The sequence below is a fragment of the Curcuma longa genome, chromosome 9, assembly GCF_044706935.1.
Source record: "Curcuma longa cultivar G26 ecotype Majalengka, Jawa Barat chromosome 9, ITB_CL_G26_1.1, whole genome shotgun sequence".
Taxonomy (NCBI): Eukaryota; Viridiplantae; Streptophyta; class Magnoliopsida; order Zingiberales; family Zingiberaceae; genus Curcuma; species Curcuma longa.
Genome location: NC_133869.1, coordinates 915,320 through 928,195, shown reverse-complemented (window position 1 = coordinate 928,195; position 12,876 = coordinate 915,320). Strand labels below are relative to the sequence as shown.

Below are 12,876 nucleotides of genomic sequence, written 5' to 3'. Positions count from 1 at the left end.
GTGTTAATTTGAGGGGTGTCCTAAGGTAATCGCCTTACGGTTATACTAATTATTGGATAAATAGCAATTCACTATTTGAGTCACATTCCATGTGTGTTTGATTGGATCTTAAACTCGAATACTGAATGTCCGCAATACGATTCATAGTGTGAGAGAATTTGTGATTGGATCACAACTAGTGAGCATCTCTACACGTGTAATTATGAACGTATTGAAATTATCCCTAGTCGAGGAATTGATGAGCGCGGACATCATCGATTTTGTAGAGACTAGCATGTTTTGAACTCCTTGGTTAGCCAAGCAGCTGATCTCACTACTGTCAACATTAGATGTTGAGAGTTAAACGTGGATGCTGGTTAAAGGTAACGAGTTCATTGGAGTGACCTGCCATGAGACTTCATATGGTTCGATTCATATGTCAATGAAGATCTCAATGCAGCTTAAGTGCGAGTTTCCTTTGACTTGCGGTATTCAAGTCATCTTGGTCATGGAGACTTATACTTTAACATCTTAAGTAAGCATCTCCGAGGAGGTGTGGACCCGAGATGATTGGGTATAAGTCGAAGTGTCTGAAGGTGTTTGAATAGCCCACAGAGGATTCACCGCTCCTTGGAAAAGGAGACGTATACCCTACGGCCGCTTGTCAGGATTGTTACTAAAAGTCTTTGGCCAAAGCATTACATATTAAGAGTACAGTACTCTTGGATACATGTACGAGTAACTTGAATCCACAGGACAAGAAAGCAGCTTAGGCTAGGTGTGACGTAGTCAGCCTAGTGGAGACCGACACATAGACCATGTCCTGAACCAAGCGGGTATAAGATGGTGAAAGGAACGAGACACGATTCAGTGTAGCTGCTGAATGGTTTAGAATTGTTCTGAAATCAATTATTATTTTTCTGGTCAATTGGGGATCATGATATACTACTAGGTGTCACTCATGATCGTTTTGTAATTAACGGTTAATTACGGATGATCAACCTAATCGGAAACCTATTGGGTCACACGCACAACAAGTTCTCTGAAGGACTTAAAACGAGTTTGAGAATTAGATTCTCAGAATGAGAGATAAAGTCTGGTTGAACTAGACAATAGATAAAATGATGGAACTCGTCTTGCGAAGATGAAACGAACGAAACTGATTTCGTTCAAATCAGAGCTCGTTTGGTTAGTGAACCAAATGATTCAATTTTGAACTGAAATGAACCAACTTGGTTTGGTTCACGATGGAAGAGATTTTGGCAAAACGGAAAAGATGAGGAGTTTCGTCTTGTGAAGAAGAAGTGAACAAAATTAGTTTGAGTCAAATCGGAAATCGTTTGATTGTTGAATCAAGCAAACCAAACTCAAACCGATTTGCTACAGTATAGGTTTAATTGAATCGGTTCAGTTGAACCGGTTTAGCTTGGTTTAGTTTTGGGTTTGTTCTTTTGTTTTTTGGATGTCGGCGGGTTGAAAACAAAAGAGGAAAAAATTAAACCAAAACCTAATATTAATTAGGCACTGTAGCTTCTCTATTTTGTGGGTGGAAAATCATAATGGAGGCGGCTGCGTTTCCTCCCTGTTGCGCTTTTCTCCCTGCTGCTTATCTTCTCCGCCTGCATGCGCTCGTGATGGGGAGCTCTGCCGCAAGAAGACAGCGTCGGTCTCCTTCCTCCACGCGAACAGAAGGTAGCTCTCCTTCCTCCACGGAACAGAAGGTAGCTCTTCTTCCTCCACGCGAACAGCAGAAGCTGGCTCTTCCTCCTCCACACGAAGAACAGAATAGGCGCCGGTTTCTTTCTCCATGCGAAGAACAGAACAGGTGCTGTCTTCCTCCTCCACGCGAAGAGCAGAACAGGGCGTGACTTCCTCCTCCACGCGATGAGGAAGAATCTGGTTTCTTCCTCCTTGTTGCTGAACAGAGGAGTTGTGAGGAAGAACTTGTTTTCTTCTTTTGTGGTTGCCGTGAGGAAGAGCATGTCTTTTTCTTTCTGTTGTTGCCGTGAGGTACAGAGAAGTTTCTCCTTCTGTTGTTGCCAAACAGAAACTTCCTTCTTGTTGCCAAACAGAAACTTCTTGTTGCCAAACAAGAAAGCTCTATACTTCTTGTTGTCGGACAGAGAAGTTTATTGATTCTTATTGCTGGAGAAGAAAGCTTGTTCTTGTTCGGCCATGTAACGAATCTCGTTCGCGGAAACTTGCGAAGTTTCTCGGAAATTATTCCATCCTTGTTGGAAATGTTCCGATAACTTGTCCTAAATCGACGGTCAATGATTGACCACCAAAACTATATCGAGAATATGATTCTCGATGATAGTCAGAAAGCCTCGGAACGATCGCGACACACGTTGTTGCGTGGTTTCCGGAATAAGGCTTCTCTCGATTCGATCGTCATCGATCATCGGCTAGTACCGAAGACGATGACGCGATTCGTGGCTTCCGAAGCCGTCCAGACGGAAGCTTGGCGTGGATCACCAGTAGAGGCGGGACTTCGACGAGGATCGCTCGATTGATTCAATACGGCTCAACATCGTCATCGCGAGGTACACGTTTAGAATAATTTTATTCTGTAAATTTTAATTATGCAAGTAGAATAAATTTCATTCTGAAAATTTTAATTTCCTGTCATGCCTTGTACACATGTTATTTCCTGTATTGCATGCGTGTGTGTCATAATAATTAGTTTTAATTATCTGTATATTTCTGCTGCGCACGTTTACGAAACGTGAGGACACGCACATTGCACCGGGACGATCCCAACAGTGGATTATGTATCCTACGTACATCACTTACAAGGCAATTGACGCTCAAACAAAACTCCTTTAGGCGGAGAAGCCTTTACAATTGTAGCAGAGAGACTTAGAGAGAAAATGATAAAGTAATTGATGATTTAACTTCTAAAACTCTAAGTCTTATTTATAGCCCAAGAGAATAGATTTGGATCATTGATCGTAGATGAACTTTCTCTTGGCCGTTGATCCGTTGATGCGATCCTAACCTTTGATCGGAGATAGACTTGATTGTAGTCGTTGAATAAATAAGAATAAACTTTATCTTTAATAAAAGATAAAGAGAATTATCCTTAATAAAAAAATAAGTATTTACCTTTTATATGATAAAAGATAAATCTTATTTTTTTTCTTTTTTCTTTAAAAACCACGTCCAAAAGGTCCAACTCTAAGTCTTCTTCTCTAGTCAAAGTCAATGGTCAATGTCAACAGTCAAAGTCAATAGTTTAACTTTTGTTGACTTTTTGTAGAATCTTCGATTGGGTTATTTCTGGCCAATCATAGTTAGGCTCACTCGTCCCTCGGACTTCGCACACGTTCTTCTCGTTTCACCAACGTACTCTTCCGTAGCTTCCGCATTCTTTGGATTTCACCGAGCTTGTCGACTCACTTCCCCGCACAACTCTTCTCGTTCGCTACGTCTTACGCTCGACTTCCTCCGTATCTAAGTTCCTACATACTTAGCAGAGGGATTAGAACAACACAGGATCTAATTTAACTTGGTTAATCATATCAAAACTAACCGGGGCACCATTAGTAAGAATATTAGATGCTTTGGAGACTTCCATCATCACCGAAAAGGTTTCGGTCGTGTGCCTTTGTGACTTCACCAAAATTGGATTACCGATGATAGTTAGAAAGCTCCGAAAATGAACGCAACATGTGTTGCACGTTTATGATATTAGGATTTTCTCTCATATCGACTGTTGCTGCTTAACAGTTATTATCGCAACCAGTGACATGACTTGTAGCTTGAGAAGCTATCCAGATAAGAACTTGGTGTGGATCACTAATAGAGGCAGACTTCGATGAAGCTGCTCAGTTCATGCTATTTTCATTGAGTGTCACACGTCAGATATACGTAGAATAAATTATTATTCTAAAATTTTTAATTTCTCAACTATGTCATATATGTATTGTATCTTGCATGCGTGTATTTATTATTATTTTCTTCTGCTGTGCATATTTTTAAAACGTATAAACACGCACAACACACCATACTGATCCCAACAATATATGTATTAAAATATTCCCTAGTCGATGAATTGATAAGACTGCACATCTTGATTCTGTAAAATTAACATATATTAGACTCCTTAATTGGTTTAACCAAGCAGCCAATCTTAACTGGTTGGAAATATTAGGATATTGAGAGTTAACATATGGATGATGGTTAAAGGTAATTAGTTTATAGAAAGTGATCTGCCATGAGATTTCATGTGGTTTCTATACATGTCTATGAAGATCTCATTGAAGTCCAAGTGTAAGTTTCTTTTAACTTGAGGTATTCAAGTCATCTTGGTCATAAAAACTTATACTTTGACATTTTAAGCAAACATCTCTATGGATGTGTGGACCTAGGATAATTGTGTATAAATCGAAGTGTCTGAAGGTGATTGAGTAGCCAATAAAGGATTCACCACTCCTTTTATTAGGAGACGTATACCCTATGACCACTTGTCAAGAATGTTACTCGTAAGTTTTAGCCAAAGTAGAAATACATTAAGAGGATGTTGTTATATTTGAGAGATGTCCTAAAGCAATCACCTTACGGTTATACTATTAAATAAATAGTAATTCACTATTTGAGTGCACATTTTTTATATGTTTAATTGAATCTTAAACTCATTTACTGAATATCCACAATACGATTCATAGAATGAGAGAATTTGTGATTGGATCACAATTAGTAAGTATCTCTACATGCACAATTATGAATGTATTAAAATTATCCCTAATCGAGGAATCGATAAGCACGGACATCCTTGATTCTGTAGAGACTAGTACATTTTAAACTCCTTAGTTTACCAAGCAGCTAATCTTACTGGCTGGAGATATTGGATGTTGAGAGTTAAACGTGGATACTAGTTAAAGGTAACTAGTTCATTGGAGTGACCTGTCCTGAAACTTCATATGGTTCTATACATTTGTCAATGAATATCTCAGTGCAGCTTAAGTGCGAAGTTTTCTTTGACTTGCGATATTCAAGTCACCTTGGTCATAGATGCTTATACTTTGATATCTTAAGCAAACATCTCCAAGGATATGTGGACTTGGGATAATTAGGTATAAGTCAAAGTGCCCGAAGATGTTTGAATAGCTTATAGAGGATTCATCGATGTTTGTAAAAGAGACATATACCCTGCGATCGCTTGTTAGGATTATTACTGAAAGTTTTTGACCAAACCATCACATGTCAAGAGTATGACACTCTTAGACACATGTACAAGTAACTTGAATCTACAAGACAAGAAAGTAGCTTGGGCTAGGTGTGACGTAGTTAGCCTAGTGGGGGTTGACACATATAGACCATGTCCTGAACCAAGCGGGTATAAGACAGTGAAAGGAACGAGACACATTCATTAAAGATGCTAAAAGGTTTAGAAATTATTTTGGAATCAATCGTTGATTTTTCAGTCAATTGGAGATCATGATGTACTACTAGATGTCACTCATGATCATTCCACAATTAATGATTAATTACGAATGACCAAAATAATCAAAAACCTATTGGGTCACACACACCACAAGTTTTCTTAAGGACTTAAAACAAGTTTAAAAATTTAATTCTTAGTTCGAGAGAATGTTTGTTTGGTTGGACCAAATAAAATAAAAAACTAATTTGATTCAAATCAAAGGTGGTTTGGTTATTGAACAAAATAATTTGATATTGAACTAAATTGAATCAACTTGGTTTGGTTCATAATGAAAATTATTTTGGCAAGATAGAAGCGATGAGGAGATTCATCTTATGAAGACGAATTGAATAAAATTGATTTGAGCCAAATCGGAGGTCATTTGGTCATTGAACCAAGCAAATCAAAATTGAACCGATTTGATACAGTAAACCCTAAAAATTAGGTAGGTGTCGGACTGATTTAGGATTTCATTGGAAACCTAAAGTCAAAACTAAACAGTTTGAAAAAACTATTTTCCTTCCTGTTATTTTTTATTCTGGACTAACTTGTAATGCAGAATAAAAGAAGCTAGAACTTTGTATTTCGAGCGTCCTTATTATATCTAGGTGACCGGATGGTCTAATCTCCCGAATGAGATCCAAGCGATCGATCGAACGTCAATCGAACGGGCCAGCGAGACGGATGAGGTGGCAAAGTTTCAGTGGTCTGGACACAACCTCTAGGCGCCCAAATCTTGATAAGGGGTTGCACAGTCAAAGTTGATCCAGGAGCTTCCACGTCAACATCCAAGCATCCAGAAGGGATACAAGCACCCAGAAGATGTTGAGTCAGCATCGAAAGTGAATCGACGGAATGAAGTGGAGGTGCTCGAAAGGACTTCCAAATGCTTGGATCAGGCTTTATAAACAGTTGCGAGGGGAAACCTTAACATCAATTCAATACGCTTCTATGACGACCTCCTGCGCATAAACATTCAATCCAGAATGTCATCATAACGCCGAGAAGATGCACCGACTACTATAAGTCTACTACTCTAAGTCGGTAATCTTTTTGTTGCTTTTTGTATTTAAGAAATTAGGACGATATAAGTTTATCGATCCTAACATATTTGTAAAAGTGATAAACTCCTTCTCGTAAGAGGAGAATTTTTATAGTGAATTATCTGTCGAAAACGATCACGGATCGTGGGCCTTAGAGTAGCAGCATGTGGTTTTAAATCAAGTTATAAAATAAAAGTGTTCATCGTCATTATTTCCACTGCACTTTTTGATCTTGTATACTTTGTTTTATGCATAAATTATTAAAAGAATGGAAAAGTAAAAAAGTACTATTCATCCCCCTCTAGCGCTCTTACTTGATCCTACATAAATCTGTGTTAACCGAGCTAGTATAATATATTAGTCTCTCTAGGCCATAATGCTCTACAATCTTCATGGAAAGTATGCATGAACATGCAAAAAATATCCTACATAAATATCTAGAATGTAGGAGTACAAATGTCATGATACAAATCTAATCCTAAGCTCCTCAGTGGGGAATCTAGGATCTGTATGAGGGGTACTAGAAGTCCTAACCTTAGTAGTCTTCCTCTTAATCCTAATGCATAAATTAAGATTTTAACTAAGAAAAAATAATTTAATTGATTTTAGGATCGTTCAGGGACTTACATAGGCATATTGGGTCGAAAAATAAAGAACTGACGACCTAAAAACCTTGACGGCGATGCGGGAAGAAGTTTTTTGGAGGTTGGAAGTAGGTTTTGGGTGGCTTGGAAGCTTAGGTCTATATAGACGTGATCCAACACCTGGATTCTAGTTGGGGGGCCTGGATTTCGTGTGGTGTGGGCACCATGAATTTTTCTAGGCGCTTGGATTCTAAAAGCTGGGGCGCTTGCACAAAATTATGTGTGGTGTTCGGGAAGCGATTTGGTTCAGGGCGCTTAAATTTATAGGGCTTACCAGGGGTTGATTAGATTTTTAAGTTTTATTTAATTAGTTTACGTTTCCATTAATTAAGTTTAAATTTTAAAATTTTTTTTAATTAAGTTTTAATTTGGTAAATTAATTAAATTAGTTAAGTTTAATTTAGTTAAGTTTAAGTTTTAATTAAATTAAGTTAAGTTTAATTAATTAATTAAGATTAATTAATTTAGTTAAAAATTAATTAATTAAATTTAAAAGTTAATTAATTAATTAAGTTTAACGTTCCTAATTCCATCTCATCTATTTCTAGTTTATCAAATAGTTAATCTTATAGATTGTGTGAGATGATTTTTTAATTTTTATCTTAATTAATTGAATTATCATTATCTAAGATTTGATTAACCTTGAGTTAGATTCAAGTTTAACCGTTAACTAATTAAGTATACATTTCTAGTTTTACCTTTTAGACAATGATGAAGCACAGGGGCCTTCTTGGGTATCGGAACAACAACCACCTTCTAAGACAAAGCTAGTTCATAAAATTATACACTTAGTTAATTTAAGGAAAAAAAATTGATCTAACTAGTGTAGGGTTTGACGAGATAGCTTCTGTTAGTTCCACTCAGCTAAGTAAACCAAATATGGTACTCCTTATCCCACTTGACTACTTAAACTGCGTTTCCTTAGCGTACTATCATCTCGTCCCACCCTAGTATTAGGTTGGGCAAGTATTAATCAAGTCTATGTCCTTAACTAACCTAGGTTCAATCTAAGTTCAAAACAAAGAAAATAAAAATAAAATCAAACATGTCTTATTTAACTAGAATGGTTTTGGATCCCCTAGATCATGACCCCTATTGGGTCTAATCAGATAGTATCTGATCCTTGGGGACCTAGTATTGGTTCAGTCCAACTTGATTAATCAGGCTGGACTTAGGAACTCATGCTTGGACTCGAGGGTTTTTTGGTTTGATTCACTAGTGACAAGTAAGATCTATGTCCGACTTTGTGTCCAAGTCTAGATCGATTGTACACAACTCTTTGAGTTTCAAGCATCATGTCAAGATACTTGTAGCCTGAAGTAAACTTTTTCAATGATCTTTTTAAATTGTCAACTTGACTTTTAAGTTTAAAATTTTCTTTCTCAAGTCGGACTTGAGTTGAAATTCTAGCCTGAACCTTTTCAGTTGACAAGCTGAGGTTAATTTTCTCCTTGAGGAGTGTTACCTCCTTTTGGAGAGAGTTAACTTGGACACTGGACTTTGTCAGTTTCTTAGACAAGCAATATATAATTGAATATAATTTATCAGTTAAATTATTTCTTACAGTGTTGTTTGGACCTTCTGAACCGGATACGGATCCGTGTCTTGATTCTGACTCGGCTTCTGATTTTGTGTCTGGGGTTCGCTCTTCAGCTATCTCCTCTCTTGCTGGTAGAGCTAGGAAGCTCGTGTTTGCTTCCTCCTCTGAGTCTTCTGAGGATGACTCATCCCATGTGGCCTTCAGTGCCTTCTTTTTGATTTTACGCTCCTTCTTTTAGTTAGGGCACTCGGCTTTGAAGTGCCCCTTCTTGTTGCAGCCGTAGCATGTGACTTCGGCCTTGTTGGTTGGGGTCTTGTTTGATCTAGCTTTCTGGATCACCTTCTTCATTTCATATTTTTTTTGAATCCTCTTCTCTTCTTGAACATCTTTCGAACTAGATTGACTAGTTCGGTAGCAACCTCGTCGTTGCTTTCAAGATGTGTCTTCGAATTCGACCTCAGTTTGACATCATATCTTACTATCCTTCACTTGTCCTGCAAAAAGTGCAATCCCTTTCGACTAGATTAGCATTAGTCTGTTCATGCAACTCGAATTTCAAAAATAATTCATCTAACTTAATCTTAGAAAGGTCCCTAGAAACCTTATACGTATCAACCATTGATGCCCATAAGGTGTTCCTAGGGAACGCTTTCAGAGTGTACCTGATGACGTCTCAATTCTCCACCAGTTGTCCTATGGCATGGAGTCCATTGAGCAAGTCTTGAATCCATGCGTGCAGTCACTTGGGATTCGCCTTCTTGCATTTTAATATTGTATAGTTTATTTAGGAGAAGGTCACGCTTGCTTACTTTCTTGTTAGAAGTTCCCTCATGTAGCTCAATGAGCTTGTCCCATAAGTCCTTGGCACTTATGAAGGGACCAACTTGGTTGAGCTCTTCTTTTGTGAGGCTGCATTGAAGCATCTGGGTTGCCTTCGCGTCAGCCTCGATCTTATGCTTTGTCGCGGTGTCCCACTTCTCACATGGCTATGGGATGCCGTCAACGTCGGTTGGGAGTGTGAACTCAGTCTAGATCACAATCCACATTTCCACCTACGTCTTGAGGTGGTACTCCATCCTCCCCTTTCAGTAGATAAAGTCATCTTCGGAAAATAGAGGGGGTCTGGCGGTACTATAGCCTTCTTTATGGGTCATTACTTGCATAAAAAATTAAATAAAAATATGTACCAAGACTTAGTCTTGGATTAGCAGTGCGGAAAAAAAATAAATAAAAAATTTTAGAGTGGTGAAAAACTAATTTTGCTCAATTAGTGGTTGCACTAAATTCGAGCACCCTTCACTTTGATACTAATTGTAGGATCGAGTTTGAGCACTAGAAGGGGTGAATAACGCGTTCATCGCATTTTCACTTGTTCGCAAAGCTTACGATAAATCAGAGTACGGAACGTGCAGCGGAAATAGAAGAAATGAATACTTTTATTTACTTGGTTCACAGCCACAGGCTGCTACTCCAAGGCCACCGATCCTTAATCATTTCTGATGGGCAATCCACTATTAAACTCCCTTCTTACGAGAATGAGTTTTCAATTTTACAAAATAAGTTAGGAATAGTAAACCTTTACCGTCCTAATAGTTTAAGTACAAAAGCGAAATAAAAAGATTATCGACTAGTAAATTAGAAGTGTAGCGCAGAAGTTGGTGCAGCTCCTCGGCGTTACGATGGCGTATTGGATGTGATGCTCGCACACAGGAAGTCGTCGTAGTAGCATATGAATTATCTTATAGGGCTTTCCCTCGCAGTTGCATATAAAGGTCGATCCGGGTGCCTAAAAGTCCTTCTAGGCACCTCCATGTCATCCCATCGATCCACTTCCAATGCTGACTCGGCATATTTTGGGTGCCTGTATCCCTTCTAGCGCCCTGGATGCTTACGTGGAGGTTGCTAGATCAATTTTGACTCCGCAACGGTTTATCCATATCCCTAGCCTTCCTAGGCAGGAGGTTGAGGTGTCCCGACCACTAAGACTTTGCCACCTCATCCGCCTTGCTGGCCCGCTCGGTTGACGTGTGAGGCGCCTGGATCCCTTCCGAGCGCCTGGACTGTCCGATCGCTTGGATACAAATTAGGGCACCCGAAATCCAAAGTTTCATCCTTCCTTTCCTGCATCACAGAGTTAGTTCAGAACCAAATATAAGTAGGAATTTGATAGTTTTGGCAAACTGTCTGGTTTTGACTTTTAGGTTTCCAATGAAACCTTAGGTCATACCAACGCCTATTATTCCCCTTCTCGGAATGCGTACTCACTCACTCCACTCTGAAGAATTTACCATTTGCCAACTTGGTCTTCCAAACCTATTGGACTTTTGCTTAGCTTCTAATCCTCGGCCCCAGGACTTCCATCGCTAGACGCCTGATCCTCTAGACCCGCCTAGACTTTTCTACCTGGTGTTTTGATCTGTCAAGTCTTCCTTGTCAGTCCTCCTGACTAGGACTTCCTTATCCAGTCCTCCAGACCAGGACTTCCTTGCTTCCTAACTAGGACTTCCTTGCCCAATCTTTCAGACTAGAACTTCTTTGCCTAGATGCAACTAGGATTTTCCTGTGCTACCTGCACACTTAGTTTAGCTCATTAGTCCACTTCACAGACTTAACTTGAATACTTTTCCATTATTAAAACTCAGGTTCGATCGTCTGGTACCCCTCGCATCAACATAAATGACCCCGCCCGGTGGGCACGGCATAGCGGAAGTCCGATCACCCATGCAACCAAGGTTCGAAACTTAGGACCGGTAAGGAATTCGTCACCGTGTTCGAAAATTGAGCATGTGGGCTGTTGGGTCATTGGGCTGGTCACTCTTTCGGATTTACCTGGTGGATGAACTAGGAGGGAAGGCCGCCCACCCCTAGGACTAGCTTTACGGCCTGGATAGCAGCAGAAACTGCAATGCTAAATTGGGTGGAGAGAAAAAAAAAATCAGATTATTCAGATTGATAAAAATGGTTAAACTTCTATTTACTTTAGCTATATGAATAACTGAGGGAATTACAAAAAAATGCTTGCTATAATAGAACAATGTTAATGAAAAATGCCCCTCAGCTATATAAAAATCAATAATGAACCAGTAATTTAAATAGCTAACTGAATGATTGGGTAATCTGGTTTTTTGTTTGCTATTCTTGTTTGTTGAAGGAGTAATAAAAAACAAGTTGAAAACAATAGAAGAGGCATTGCTCATGTAAAAAGGAAAATATTTTTGAAGGAAAAACCAATGAGAAAGGGCAATAGGGATGGCTGTTGGAAGCAGGAAAAAGAGAATAGATAAGGGATGTTAGAATTTAACAATGGATGACTAATTTGCCATTCTGAGAACCAATTATCATATTTCTTACCCTCTCATAGATAATAAGTTCCCTATGAAATAAATGTGTTTTTTCAATTTCTTATCATACCAAGCTATGAATTGTCAAAGTAAAGCATATAAGGATTATTCTTGTCACAATTTTCCCAAATGAGATGACTTGTTAACTAGTTAGGCTTAGCTACTAGACAAATATTCTTAAGTTAATAGTTCACTTGTCTAAGTTTGTAAAATCCTTCATTAGTTTATGAGACTCCATCAGAACTAAACTAGGGTGTCACAGTCCACCCATTAAAGTTGTTACTCTACCCTTATGTAGGTGGCCTCTCCAACCACATGATCTTGTTAGGTTCAACCATTAGACTAAAATCCTTAACCTCAATTAATAGTAATTGCCCATCTAGCCTATAAACCTTTTTGTTACCCTACAACACTTGGGATTAAGCTAGATGCCATAATCTTGGTGGTCCAACACGTATACCCCATTATGTGAGGTTGCTAATGTGTAATTTTGGATGTGACAATTGCAACTAACTTTGTATGTCTTCACATTCTCAATCCTCGCACTATATCTTCCTAGTTGCATTCAATATTTGTAGTTATTCACAAGTATGGTAGCATGTCTAACTTTGTCACAAATCTATTAAGACCGTATCAAATGGTTAGTGGGGGGGGGGGGGGGGGGGGGGGGGGGGGGGGGGGTGGTAGTGGTAGTGTAAATAACAATTGACTTGCAAATAAAAACTTCTACACTTACTAATATTTTTGTAAGGTCATACAAACACAATTATATAGCAGGTTCGAAATAGAAGGTGATGTAATAGGGGTTCAAAACCCTCATTCTTATTCTATGATTTTTGATTTGTTGGTGAATGAAATTTTCTCCTTTTAATTTTTTTTTTGAGGTTGAGAAACCTTTTAC

The 12,876-nt window shown here is 38.6% G+C and overlaps 1 protein-coding gene across 1 annotated transcript in view; it reads right to left on the bottom strand.

Moving 5' to 3' along the window:
* Nucleotides 1-1,533: 1,533 nt before the first annotated feature.
* The window catches only part of LOC141835029 (casein kinase 1-like), a 68,700-nt gene continuing 57,357 nt past the window's right edge, over nucleotides 1,534-12,876 (bottom strand). Inside the window, exon 6 of the mRNA XM_074722451.1 lies at nucleotides 1,534-1,896. Within this exon, the coding sequence (XP_074578552.1) occupies nucleotides 1,534-1,896 (363 nt within the window). The remainder of the gene's footprint in view (nucleotides 1,897-12,876) is intronic.